Source organism: Apteryx rowi, unplaced genomic scaffold, assembly GCF_003343035.1.
Source record: "Apteryx rowi isolate R43461 unplaced genomic scaffold, aptRow1 scaffold_152, whole genome shotgun sequence".
NCBI lineage: Eukaryota > Metazoa > Chordata > Aves > Apterygiformes > Apterygidae > Apteryx > Apteryx rowi.
In genome coordinates, this window is record NW_020447775.1 from 1116080 (window position 1) to 1129916 (window position 13837).

Here is a 13837-nt window from a genome sequence, read left to right on the forward strand (position 1 = left end):
CCTCTCTGCCCCAGGGAGGCATCCCACTACGTGCCTCTTTCATGTTCTCCGTGCTCCTGTTCAGCACCTCCCCAGGAGCGGATGCAGCTCTGCTGGCTCTCCCCAAGCCAGAGGGGGCACCCAGCACCCACACCGTGCCCACCTCTTTCCGTCTTGCAGCTGCATCAGCCAGAGGAACTGATATTCCCTTCCTGTCCTGCTGTTTTGTTAGTACAAATGTCTCATTTTGTAACTGATGAGTAGCCTGAATAACAGGAGTAGGCACGGAAAAGAAGGCATGTGAAGAAGCAGGTAGGGAAGGGCTGAGTTGCAAGGGAAGGACATGCTGCAAGTGGGAGATGGGAGCAGTAAGGACATGCAGATGCAGAAGAGAGAGAAGACCCGCTGCAAAAACCTTGGGGAAAGCACGGAGATGTTCCTCGTGCGCCCTCCTGGCGCACTTTCCCAGCCGGGCCTGTTTGTGCCCAGGAAGCCTTGCAGGGCGCCCGTGCTCCTAGCGGTGCCTCTCCCCTCTCGGCCTGCATTCCTTCTGTTGGACTGCTTTTCCGTCAGGGCGTGGGGCTATAGGCTGGCATGGTGAGGAAGGGGTCTCTTTAGCAGCAGGTCCCTGTCCCCAGCACGGTATCTTTGGCTGGAAGCAACAGAAAGTCTTTGGTTTGTAACCTGCCCCTTCTCAGCCGGGCGCAAGCGAGAGCTGGAGGCAGCAGCCCCGCTCTCTGGCTGGCAGCTGATACGCGTTGCCGCTTCCCGGCCGAGCTGCCTTTGGTGCTGTTCCCATGCCTCAGAACGAACGTCCTGCCCCCCTCGTTCCCAGCGCTCACACACCGCAGCCCTGCCGCTATAAATGCAACTTGCTGAGCCAGGCTCCTTCGGCTGAACCCAGGCAGCCCTTCCTGCCCGGCGCTGTGCTGAGCTGGGCTCAGCGTGGGCTGCCCAAATACGGCGCTTGCTAGCGCACCTGCCTTTCAGCTGCCAGACACCCTGAAGACCTTCCAGGAACCTGAGGACCAAGGCACTGACAAAATGTCTGTCTAGCCCAGCAGTGGATGAGCAGGAGAGGATCAGATGAACCCCAGACTGTTGAGAAATCCTTTGGTTTATCTTCCAGCTTCTAGAAATCAGCCACTGAAAGACTTCCTAAGCCCAAGGTTGTATCCAGACCATAGTGCTTAACAAATGGACCTATTGCCCGGGTCTCTGAGCACATTTGGGGTGCTGGGAAGGGAAAGGCACTGCCCTGCCACCTGGCCGGGCCGCTTTGGGAGGGGAGCTAGATGGGGACCAGCTGCTGACTTCCCCTTTGATGGCACAGGGACTCTTTCTGCTGTGCTCCAGCAGACGAGCCACCAGGCTGAGCAGCGGTGGTGTCCCGACCGCCTGTCCTGAGCCCTTAGACAGTCTGAGGTGTCCATTCCTAAGTGCTTGGAATTCATGGCTTGTGTGTTGTCACCTAAGAGCTGTCATCATTTAAATCAGTCTTTTCAGCTGCTGGAACAGTATCTGCCTGTGTTCCTGAGTCAGAATCGGGAATCGCTGTCTGCTGTAGCGAGAGGGGATGGAGGATTTTATTTCTGTCATCCTGCACTTCTCCTTCCAGCCACTTAGTCCAGCCCCTTTCTGTTGTGCAGGAAGACGGGACTGTGAGCAGGAAAGCTGCAGAGGAGCGGGAGCTGTGGGATGCTGGGATCCGTGCTTCAGCAGCTTGACGTGTGTGCTCACGCCGAGGGGTTGTAGCCGAGCGTGAGGCTGGCTGCCCTTGCAGCCGCAACTCCATCGCCTGGCAGTGAGCCAGAGGAGGGGGCCCAAGCTGTGATGGCTGGCGGGGAGGAGGGAGTATCAGTGGGAAGTGAACTGAGCCACTGTGGAAAACATCCGTGGGGGGGGTTCAGTTGAAGCTGGACCCAAAGTGGTGGTGGGGAGAGCTGATCTTCCCCTAGCAATGCCTCCTTCTTCAGAAACACTGGTGGTCCCTTGCTGCAGCACCTGGGGACTCTTGTGTTCCCCAGCATTTAGCCTATACTCTGTGTTTGGACTGATAACCCGAGCCAAAATGTCAGATCGCCTCTCCATAGATTTGTTGTCTGATTGCCAGACTTCTGCTGAAGTTTGGGGCTCGGCAGTTGAACGCGAACACTTGCACTGAGAGACTTGTCCTTTGGACRCACGCCAGGGAGCAGGGATGGAAGCGAGTCAGTGGCGGGCGTGTGTGACAGCAGCCTGACGTGCACAGGCCACCCTCGCTGAACGCTGCCCCACTTGCTCCCCGCTGCTGAGCAGGAGGTTTTAAATGGCCGTGAAGATACTGTTTGATTACGGACAGGCCAGTGACRGTTGCGTACTAACTTCCCAGCTGCTGAGGTTTCTTTTGTAGACAGAAGCGTGGTGGCAAAGGATGGGGATAAAAGGAGTTGTGGAGAACGTGCCTCGAGTCTGACCGATCACGTTGTTGTGGGGCTGAAAATGACAACGAGCTCTCTGTGCAGTGGGACTTTCTCAGCTCAGCGGCCGAGCCAGGCAGTCGCGGAGGCAAATTCCCCAGCTCTGCTGTGGCTAGCGGCAATGCTGGCCCCGGGCAGAGCCGGCACCTGGGTCGCCATCTGCTCAGACTAAGTCTGCACTATGTCTGGAGTTGCAGGCTGGGACCCAGGAGATGGAACTAGTGTTCTTTTACCTTGCACCGGGGAGGCTCCAGATATATTATTGATTAGAAATGCAAGTGCATCCCTGCAGGGCAGCCTGCCAGTTGCCTTTGGAACGCTTGGCAAGAAGCCATGCCATCACTCAACACTGCTGTTCCCCTTGGGTTAGCAGCCCTGCCTCAGCAGTCCGTTGCTTTTGGGGAGGAATCGCTGAGAAGGTCACAGCAGAGCAGGTCTCCTCCAGTCTGGTTTCATGGCTCTCAGTGCAAGGTGAAGAAAGACTTTAACTAGCCCCGGTAGCTGGCATTTTGATAGCGATGAACAGAAGGGTGGAGTCCGGGTTTGCTTCATTCCCTTTCTCCACCGCCGCTGGTCCTGTCAGTGACCTCTGCTGTGTCTGCTGCTGCTTGGCGGCAGGCCTGTTTTTCAGGGGACAAGGCTCATCTGATGCCGTTGTTACGGTCTTCGGAAGAGCGACRGTCATTTGACTTTGTTGTAGACAGCAGCTGTAGCCTCTGTAAGTGGTTGCAGAATGCAAAGCTGTGCAAGTGTTGCATCACAGATTTGCACCTACATATTTTTCACACCTTTGGTTTTGGCTCCCTGCTCTGGCTGAGAGTCGAGCCAACTGTGCTGTTCCTGAGGTTGAGCTCAGAGAGAGATGAGGCTGTTTCTGCGTGCACGGGTTATCCCAGCATCATCCCTTGTGATGAGACTGGGCCTGAGGCAGAGGCATGGTGGTAAGGAGCAGTGCCTGTGTTTAAAATAAAACCCTTTGAGGGAGGAATACCCAGGAGAACGCTCTCGGTGATTTCCAGGCCTTTTCACATGTGTGATAAGTTGTAATCATCTCCACCACAGGGAAAAAGCACAACTTCAAAGGGACTGCCGGATATTCCTTACTTTTCCCAGAGCACCTCTGGGCAAAGACTAGTTGTGGGAAACACCCTCCTCACAGTTTAATTCTCTTTTTTTTTTCTGTGTTTGAATGACAATAAGAGGTTTGCCATCAACCCCAGTTTGCAGCCTTACTGGTGGAGTTCGCCTCTGGTGCCTAAGCTATGTGAGAGATGCCAGATTTCCAGGTGATCTTAAACACATTTCATTGCCCCCGCAGATCACAAACGGTGTCTGGAAATCCCGGAGCCTCCTTTTGTGCACGGCCCCCTTCCAGCGTCTTTCCGAGCGACTCTCAGTGCRGAGCGGGAAGGTCAGGCACTGGAAGCCTGCCCGCCACCAGGCCGCTCTCCTGGCTTGCAGGGCAGCGACGGCAGAGCGAGGGGCTTTAGAGAAAGGCTGCGAAAGCCTGGCGGAGAGGCCCCAGCCTCTGGCTTGGTCCTTCGGGGGAAGTAACAGATGCCTTGTGCCTCCTCGGGCATCAAAGGCGAGACGGGATGAGCGGCTGTAGGACAGATCACGCCAGGCGGAGCAAGCCTGGGAGCGGCGGCTGCCCGGGATGATTTGTCAGCTCCTTTCTATCTCCCCGTTTCCTGCGGCAGTTCAGAGAGAGGCTTTTATAGAGCCCGYGGGGTGGGAACGCAGCGAAGCAGCGGCGATACCTCACGCGAGCTCCGGCTGCCGTTTACCCGCGTGCTCTGTTCACCCCTTYGCCTGCCCCCAGCTGTGGCTGCAGAAGGCGAGCAAACCGCCGCTGGCCCTTACAGCTCCGTGTGCAAAGCTTCCCGGGCAGGGAGGCTTCGGGAGGAACTAGCCAGGGCTAAATAAAGTTAGGAAAACAGTTGTCTCGGGCTGTGCGGTGCGGTGGGGACAAAGCTGCCCCTGCTGTGCCAGAGAGCGGGCTGTGAGGGGGAGGAACAGGCCAGGAGCTGGGCTCTCCGAGGCCCTGCCGAGGAGGGAAACCTGTTCCGCCGCTCCCTTTTTTCTTTTTTCCCCCCTTCTTTTTTTCTTTTCCCTCCCTTGCCCTCCCATTTTTAAAAGGGGCTGAGTCAGTTATTTAATGGGAGCTAAATCTGGGCAATGTGTGGCCTCGCCTCTTCCTGAAGCCAGTTTTTCCAAAGATGCTGAGCTCCACACGCAGCACCTCTTGGCCAAAGCAGACCCCAGCTCCCCACCCGGCACCCTTTGGCGTTGCTGACTGGGCTGGTGCTGCCCCTGCAGCCGGCGTGGGCTCCGGTCCTGCCCTCGCCCCACCACCGCGCAGACAGAGGCGGTGTTCGCTTGGCATGTACAGACAAACACAGCACCCCAAGGGAGATACCAAACTCCTGTCTGTTCCTGTACCTACGGGATGGCTGGATTTGAACGCAAGTGGCCTGGGGGTTAAACCTTTCCTTGCATGCCCTCCCTTAATGCTTCTCTTCTCCCTTTCGCTCTGTCTCCTGGCCCTGCAGGATTCCTACAGAAAGCAAGTCGTCATTGATGGAGAGACCTGTTTGTTAGACATCTTGGACACGGCAGGGCAAGAGGAGTACAGTGCCATGCGAGACCAGTACATGAGAACAGGGGAGGGATTCCTGTGCGTCTTCGCCATTAACAACACAAAGTCTTTTGAAGATATTCACCAGTACAGGTCAGTATCCTGGGCAGCCCCCTTCTCTCTTGCCCCGGGCGAGGAGGAGGCCTCGCCGCTGCGCTGTCCTGCCCTCCCTTTTAGATCGGGCCTCTGTGGTGGAAGCACTGGCTGACAGCAAAGACAATTAGCTCAAGTGGCCATTCCCCAGGGAAGAGACGGAGCAGACAGCTAATGTCGGTGACTCCAGTAAAACCCATCCGAAGGGATTGCTTGTGGCCTTTGGGGACTCGGTAATGTAATGTTTAAGTGTTTATGGTGACTAAAGAGAGAGCTGATCCTTTACGACCCCCTCCCTTCCCTCTCTAATTAATGGAATTGCTTTGTTAGTGAAATCAATCTCAGTGGCTTCCCCTGTGCTGGGGAGCTGGGAGAGGAGGCCGGGAAGGATCGGGGGGGCTGCTTCACCTGCGTGCAGGCATTGTGGCGAGGCCCTGTCGTGCTGGGTGCACGCGCACCGGGAGAGGCAGCCCTAGCCCCTAAGACCTCGGGGTCTGAGCCGACCAGAGCAGACACCAGCCAGGAGGGGAGTCAGAGTCACAGAGAGGTGACTTGCCCCAGGGGATGTGCTGGGCAGTGGCAGAGCGAGGAGCAGATCCCAGCGCGGCTTTGTCCTGTGCTTCCTGCGTTAACTACACCCAGGTTCCCCACATCACTTCCTGCCTTTGATTCCTTCCCCCACTAAGCTGAGGAGCCAAGGAGAACGTATCCAGTGCAGTGGAGGTATTCCCTGGTCACCACCCAGGCAGCGAGCGTGAGCTCTGGGAGGTGTCTGCCACTGTGTCCTGCTGCCGTATGCCTGCTCGCAAGGACTTGTCTCGGACAGGAGGGACTTGCAGAGCCCGCAGTCTGCCTGCTCCAAGGAACGAGGCAGTGCTCTTTGAAAGCGTCTCCCAGGCTGCAGGACAGCCGGTCCTTGCCCTGTCTGCTGGCTGCCAAAGAAGCCGTGTGCCCTTAAAGACTATCTTTGGAGGAGGTTTCCCGTGGAAAGGCAGAAGGCAAAAAGCCTCTTCAGCAAATGCTTGGAGTGTGGGGAGGAAGGCAGCGAGGGCTTGGGCCTTGCGCCGGTGGCTGTTCTGCGTGTGCGGCTGCGCGCCATCCCAGGGCATGGCGAACAGCAGCTTCAGCTGCAAGGGGGAAAGGAGGTTTGCTCTGGGGGGTGATGCCAGCAGTCCTTGGGGGCAGGTCCCACAGCCCCATGACAGGAGCTGGGGTAGAAGTGGCCCTGCAGAGCGGGGCTGTGCAGGCGAGGAGCATCCTGAACGAACGTCAGAGGTGGGAGGATTCCCAGGATCTTGTCTGGAGGAGCACTGTGGGTTGCACTGTATCTAGGTCATAGATCTCCTTTCCGCATGGGGCAGTAACTGAGGAAGAAAGTCATTGCTTTGGAAAAATACCCCGAACACTGATTCTGACTGGACCATCCGGGAGAGGGGAAACGGTGGGCTGACCCCGGTGACGGGGGGCTGTGTTTGATGGCTCGCCTCCCATACTGAAGCTTTTAGAGTTCAAGGGTTTGGGGACATTTCGGCACCCCGGGGTAGCTGCCTGGCGATAGGGAGCTGAGCACCGCCGCAGTTTTGTTGCGTGCTGAGGTCCCAGATAATCTTCAAGCTCCCGGCTCAGGCCCAGCCCTCTGTAGTCAGGGGGGGCCGCTCTGAGCTGTTGAGACGTCTTCAGTCTCCAGGCTCTCTGGAATGACTATATGCAGTGGGCTAATTTGGCTTGTTTCAGCTGAACCAAAGGACAAAGGGTGGGATTTTCCTAAAACACCTGAGGGATTCGGGAGCGTTCATCCTGCTGCCTTGTGCTGGGGCTGCTGCCTGTGAATCACTCAAAGGATGGCTTGATTTCAAGCCCCAGTTTTAATCATGATGTAAATCACTGGCTTTAATCTCATTTTGCCTGTGCTCTTTGCATTTGCACTTTAAAAAGAATTTTCCCTAGAGAAATGCTCGTTCTCACTGGTTAGTAACCATTAGGAGGTATCTATTTTCAACTAAGTGTAGCCTCTGCACTAAATTTAGTACTTGCTTTTGCTGATCAGGATGTTACACTGAACACTTAAGTGGCTTTAAAGCTTAACATACATATATTCAGACTTCATTTCTATGTTTTACTATATTAAAAGAAGATGATTGATTTTTTTTTAAACACGATGTGTGATCAAGCTGCTTTGGATGGAAATTTGAATTCAATTAAAATGCAGAAAACAGCATTAAAAATGCTTTCATTAGCTAAATAAAACTATGTTAATAGTTCTGGATATGTTAGCAAAAAAGCTGTTTTACATCAGAAGTTAAGTAATTTATTAAACAAAGGAAGTTATTATCTATCATGAGGGAATTGAATGGATTGTTTGCGGTCATAATAGCCTTTAAGATTTTAAAAGTAGTAGATCTTATCCTCGCCCGCCTAGTTTTAATTCAGAGACTGGAACTGAAAAACAAGCATCACTGCTTTTTTAGTTCCCAGTTGGTTTCTCAACTTTGTCTGAACTGAACTAATCTGAAATGAAGAAAATACTGTCTGTGCATCTGTAGAAAAGGTTACAGCTGCCAAAAGCTGGTTTATCAGCTCAGCAAACTCTGGTTGCAACTGTTTATCTGGTGGCTTTTTCCTGTTCAGGAGTATTACTTGATCTAAAATGTTGCAAGTATACAGGTAACTGCTTGAGTATTCATTTTTATTTAGCTTAAATCATCCTAAGAGGTTATGGTAAGCTTATGTCTTAATATAGATCGCCATAATTTCAAGATGAATTTTTTAAACAGGTGCAGAAGTACGTTAGTTTTCATTTCCAAAAGATCCCTAACTATTTTGCAGTTTCCTTGCTTACACGCCGTGGTCACTTATGTGCTTTTGAAAGCCCTGCAGAAAGCATGTTGTAGGAGTGAAGCATAACTCTGTTATCATTGATTAAAAGTGACCTTTCCTCTGCTCCGGTGGGGAGTGCGCTAAAACTGCCTACTGCTACCTTTTCGCCCTTCACTTTGGCATCTCTTATTCTTGCAGAGAGCAGATCAAGAGGGTGAAAGACTCGGATGATGTTCCCATGGTGCTGGTGGGAAATAAATGTGACCTGCCAGCTCGGACAGTGGAGACCCGGCAAGCACAGGACCTGGCCCGCAGTTACGGGATCCCTTACATAGAAACGTCTGCCAAAACCAGACAGGTAGGAGGAGGGATGGTTTGAAGCATCCCATTGCCAAAGTCTTCCTTGTGCTCCTGTGACCTGAGTGCTGTCCTAGAGAGCCAGGAACAAACCTGGATTGCACATCAGCATTTAGTGTTGGCTGCCCAGGGATGCGCTGCGGTGAGAGTCCCGCTGAGTTATGTGGCCTCCTCCCCTCCCAGAGCAGCCAGCTCCCCTTCCCCGCTTGTGTGAGGAGGCACAGGGAGACTGCTTGGATCTGCCAGCAGAGACACCCTGACTGACAGTGGCAGGACTGACACGCAGCCCTGTTGACAGAGCCGTGTGCATGGGCTGTCAGGCGAGGAGCACTCCAGCTGCTCGTTCCCCAGCGCGCTGTAAGTCTCCCTGACAGCTTCGAAGTGGTGGCAAGCGGGGAAGCGAGCATGAATTAGAGCAGGCCAGCACGGATACTGATTTACCACCATCAAGATGCTTGAAATGAAGCTGCCGGAAAGCCCAGCTCTGGAGCTGGTTGCTACCTTAACTTGTATGCAAGCTCTGCTTGATGGCCTGCGGAGTCTATTAAGTGATGGTGCTGGGGAAATGAATTCATGTAGCAGGATCTCTGGGCATCTCCCCAGGCCTCCCCTAGCTGCTGCCTCTGTTTTGGGGACTCATGTGCATGCAGCGCTGTGTCCCAGAGGACAAACCCATGCAACACGGTATGTCAGAGGGTGCTCTGCTCTCTGCGTGCCTTGCGGACAGATTCATGGACGGGCTGAGGTTAGGTGCCTCCTCAAGGCTAAGTGCTCCAGCAGGAGTGTGTAATTCATGCTCTGGCAGCAGCAGAGGGGAGAAGACTTTGCTACATAATGCYGTGAGTCTGCCTCCAAACACCTTCCCCACTGCGGCGCTACCAGCAGCTCTGGCTCACAGCGTCTGTTGAGAAGGCAGTGTTTTTCTGAGCCCTTGGCATGGCTCAGTTTCTCAGCACCAGCCTTGCTGGAAAGATGGGGACGGCTCAGACACGTTGCGGAGCTGGGTGAACCGCACGCTGGCCCTGGCAGCACGGTTGCCAGGGGAGACTGGGGCAGGAAGGACCATTTGGGGCTCTCGGAGCCTAGAGGTGGGAAAGAGGCAGCAGAAACCCTCTGTCATTTAGATGGCCTTTCTCTTGGACGGCCAGCTTCATTCCTGAAAGCTGGTTAATCACAAGGGCTTAAGAGCTCCTCAGCCAAATGGTTGTGCATTCAGTCTCGCTCGCTGTTTGGGGCCACTCCTAGGATCCTGTTAGCCTTCTCAGCTTGATTTCATGCCTGTGCCTCAGTAATCTGCACCCCTCAAAAGACTGCATGCAGTTTTCTGTTGGTGGTTTCTAGCTGGTAGGCGAACCCCTCTGTTCTCTCCACTGTCCTCTTTCTCAGCCAGTTCAAGTGAAACTTGGTGCATTTCTTCCAGGGTGTTGAAGATGCCTTCTACACCTTAGTGCGGGAGATCCGTCAGCACAAACTACGCAAGCTGAATCCACCAGATGAGAGCGGCCCTGGCTGCATGAACTGTAAATGTGTGATATCGTGACTAAGGTGAGTTTTGGAAGCAGGAGACAAGGTACAGTGGGGGTATGTTGGAAGCAGGGAAGGGGGTGACTGCAGATGAAGAGATGTGTGACCACACTGGCTCCTAACACACTTGTGTAAATTGCATTGTCCTAAAACACCGGAGCAGACGTACCTAACTGTGAAAGTCTTGTGTTCCTTAGAGGAGTTTTCCCTTTAGATATATCCCCTGGGATATTTGAAACTGATGCAATGTTGAGAATTAGCCATAAGGGGGCTGTTTTGCCTTTATGAATTGTGCACGTTGGAGCCAGAAACGGTGTTTTTCAGCATGTCCAACTTCACTTGTCTGTGCTCTTTTTTCTTTTCTTGGTTTTAATGATGAGTTTATTTAAACCATTGCAATCCTGCTGGATAGTAGGGAGGGAGAGCTCCTATCAGTTGGTTGCCTGTGTGCATGAGGTGGCCTTAGGCCAAACATCCATTGGTTTGGTTTCCACCTTAAAGGAACAACTGCATAACCGGGTCCTTCTGTGGCAGAAGGGGGAGGGAGGGAATTGGGGTTGAGTGCACCGGGGAGATGTACTTGTAAGGACTAGGAGTGGAGTAAGAAAAGCCTGTGCTACCACTGCCCTCGAGGTGTTGTCCTTTGGATGGGGGAGTCCTCCAAACTCTAGGATTGGCGGCCCTTTATCCCTTTGTACAACTGCTGACGTCCTCGAGAAAAAAGCCCGTACCAGCCAGAGAGCCTGCTGAGAGGGGCCGATTGAACATGGAGGTGGGCAGCTGTTTTTTCTCCCTTGCTTTTTGAGGCAAAGGCCACGAGTGCAGCAGAGCTCTTCCCAAGAAAAGAAACGCTGGCAGCGTTTGCTTCCTATAAACAAATCAACTGAGCACCCCACCCCTCTGCTCCCAGCTGAGGAGAGCACGGGCGCAGGGCAAGCCAGGCGGGATCTCCCACGGGGGCTGAGCCGTGCTCTGTGCCTAGCACACTTATCACTGCTGAGGGAGGTTTCCAGATGTCTGGATCACCCAGATGTTCAGGAGCATTTCCTCCGGATGGGGATGTGAGCTCGGGGCTCATTTCCTGCCCTGGCTCGCATCTGAAAGCACGTGGAGAAGCCCAGGCTCTGCTTAAGCTGCTGTTCCCCCTTACGCTGACTGTAAGGAGGCTGATCCCCTGTCAGAGCGAGTGCGAGCCTGGTGTCCAGCACCAGCACTGACCGTGCCTTGAAATGGAGGGGCAGGGAGAGGGAAGGAGCGTCTTGGAAGCTCTTCCCTCTGATTCTTAAGAGAGCATCCTGTGAATTACCCACGCCCCGGCTGCATTGACGGGTCCTTTTTCTGCTCCCTGCGTTCACGGCAGACACCTGATCGATGGGAGAGCYGGTCTGGCTCAGCTCTCTGGGTATGGGTGGCTCACAGAGCGACGGAGGGAGGAAAGTTTGTCTCCTCTCTGTGGAGCTGCAGTGCAAATGCAGTCCGGCACAGAGATACAAGGGCATCTTAAGATGCTTCAGCCAATTACACCACTCAGGGCCATTCCCCCACAGTGGGCAGGAGAGGAGAAGGCTSAAGATGAGAGGAGTAAAATCAGAGCGTTTTGCTTTGTTTTGTCCCCCACTGCGCAGGCAAGGGCTATGCACAAGCCTTTTCTTGGGGCAATGCAGCCCCAGCAGGTGACTTTTGCAACCTGGCAGTATCAGAGGCAGAAACTAGAAACCTGACATCCCAGCTTCCTTTAGCTGCAGTGACCAGATAAGGACAGGAGCAGAGATGGGGGAACCTCAGGACTTGGAGGGAAAAGGAAGGCAAAGACATGCTGTGTTTTGGAGAGGAGAGGGTGCGCGTGTGGCCAGGCGGCACAGAGGTTTGGGTGCTGCTCCTTGCCCTGCTGTGGACTCCCTTCATGGTTCCCATCATCCCTGGAGGAGGGGGAAAGAGATCAGCAGACTGTGCCTCTTCCAGAGACAGGGCCAAGGTTTGAAAGGAGGCAGAGGGTCTCATAAGACGCCTGAGACTTGTCCATTACTCCGCAGAGTACTTGCTTTTCCCTTCAGCGCATGTCCAGATACTTGGATGAGTCAAGGCCAGACTCCCAAAACCTGTGGAGCCCTTTGCTTTCCCTCCATGGGCACTAGTGGGATTGTCCTGGAAAGGGAGGGAGGGTCATGGGAGCAACAACCACTGGGTCTGAGATGAAATGGGTGCTAATTAATGTTCTCCCCCTTCTTGTTTCAGCTGACTGGACTGTGACTTGGAGGGGTTTCCACTGTGCAGAGCGCGAGGAAAGAGGTGAAGCGAAAGAAGAAACAAATGGATTCAGGGGAGGAGTATGGGGGGAGGGGGAGAGGAGGAAGAGGACGGGGGGAGCATGAGCCCCTCCATGGACTATCTCGCACTTCACCCAGGCCTGCAGCAAACGACTTTTTTTTCTTTCCCCATCCCCTCCTCCTTTGGCCTCCTCCCATTCCGGCAACTGTACAAAGCCACAGATTGAATCACAGTAAATTATTATTTGATGGTCTCAACAAACCGTCTTGGTGGCTGTGTCCTGCTTCAGCGGTTGCTGCTGCTGGTGCTTTTGTGAGGACTGTTTGTGGGCTGGTGGGGGGAGGAGGGCACATGTGGCTCGAGTGGAAAGGGAAGAGGCTGAGATTTGCTTTCTCGACTGACTGAGATCATGTGGAAGAGTGGGCCAGTGGATTTAAGGGTGGTTATGAGAAAAACCCATCTGGAGCCTAAGTGGGTCGGGAGCCCACACATTGTCTTCCTGGAGACAAGTGAATTTTGAAGAGGCCTTGAGATGGGTGAAGACTGTCTGTCTGCCTCTGCAGGCAAAACCTTGCTAAAGCTTCCTACCAGAGCTGCTCCTTGACAGCTGGTCAGAGAGAGGAAATGGAGGTGGCTGCTCTCTGCCCTGAGGGCTTGGTGGCTTTCTGAAGGGGTGTTAGGATCTGTAGATAAGTGTTTGCAAGAAGCAAAACCCAGTGCTCTGATTGCATTAGGCCTTGTCTGTGCTCTCTCCCAAGGATGTGTCCCACCAATATTCTACTTCACAGAGTTGTCCTTGCCTCCTGCGAGTTCCCCCCAACATGCATGCTCTCCTAGGAAGAGCCCAGCTGAAACGCTTTGCTGGCCCCCAAGTTTTGGCCAGGTGGAAGACTGCTACCAGTCTGAACCTGTCTTCAGCTCTCCCCAGGTGCTTTGCCTTAGATGTAGTCTGTGTGGGAGGTTCGTGAGCTCAGATGTGATGCCTGGAAGGGAAGATGCATCAGGGAGGGGAGCTGAAAGCTGTGTTCACCTGAGCAGGTGCCAGTTTGTTGCTTCCTTGATTTGTCTTCCCTGAGCAGCTTTTCAAGCAGGGCAAAAAGAGGAGGGAAGCCTCTTTCTCTTTCTGCAGCATCATGCAGTTAGTTGGGATGAGGGGGCTTCTGAGAGGAGAACAAAAACTGACCCAAGTCCATGTGCTTGGCTGCTTTGAACAGCCTCCCAGCCATGGCTATTCCCAGGCACAGGCGCCTCTCTTTTTGACATAACCTCCCCCAAGTGCTTATGTGCTCCGGAGGCAGAATCGGGCCTTTCCGCTCCCCTCTAGCACCCAGCTAACTGACTCCTGAAAGCACATACGCCTTTGGGCTTTTCCTGGCTGTCAGCGGCCTGTTATGGTATGTAAAGCCTTGTCTGTCCCTCGCATGGCCGAATTACCCGTGAGCACACAGCAAAAAGGCTCTGCTTCACTCTAGACAGTAATCTGGGTGCTCAGCAGCTGTTGGCTAAGATGGAAGGATTCAGACTTCCAGTCCTCAGATTTAGTGTGGGTAAGAATGTTTTAGATTGGGGTTAAGCCTGTTGGGAAGCCCTCCAGCAACTCACTGAAAAGACGGTTATATTCCTTTCCTGAAATAATTGTTTTTTTTCCTTTAGTAGCCCTCCTGCTTCGCCTGCTCCATGGCAGTGTAGCTGTTCGTGACAG

General features: G+C 53.7%; 1 protein-coding gene across 3 annotated transcripts in view; it reads left to right on the forward strand.

The window, feature by feature from the left end:
• HRAS (HRas proto-oncogene, GTPase) overlaps positions 1-12396 on the forward strand; it is a 29548-nt gene extending 17152 nt beyond the window's left edge. For all 3 annotated transcript variants that reach the window (XM_026059102.1, XM_026059103.1, XM_026059104.1), the window contains exons 3-6: positions 4991-5169; positions 8185-8344; positions 9764-9888; positions 12103-12396. In XM_026059102.1, the coding sequence (XP_025914887.1) occupies positions 4991-5169; positions 8185-8344; positions 9764-9883 (459 nt within the window). In that variant the 3' untranslated portion in view covers positions 9884-9888; positions 12103-12396. The remainder of the gene's footprint in view (positions 1-4990; positions 5170-8184; positions 8345-9763; positions 9889-12102) is intronic.
• The last annotated feature ends 1441 nt before the right edge of the window (positions 12397-13837 follow it).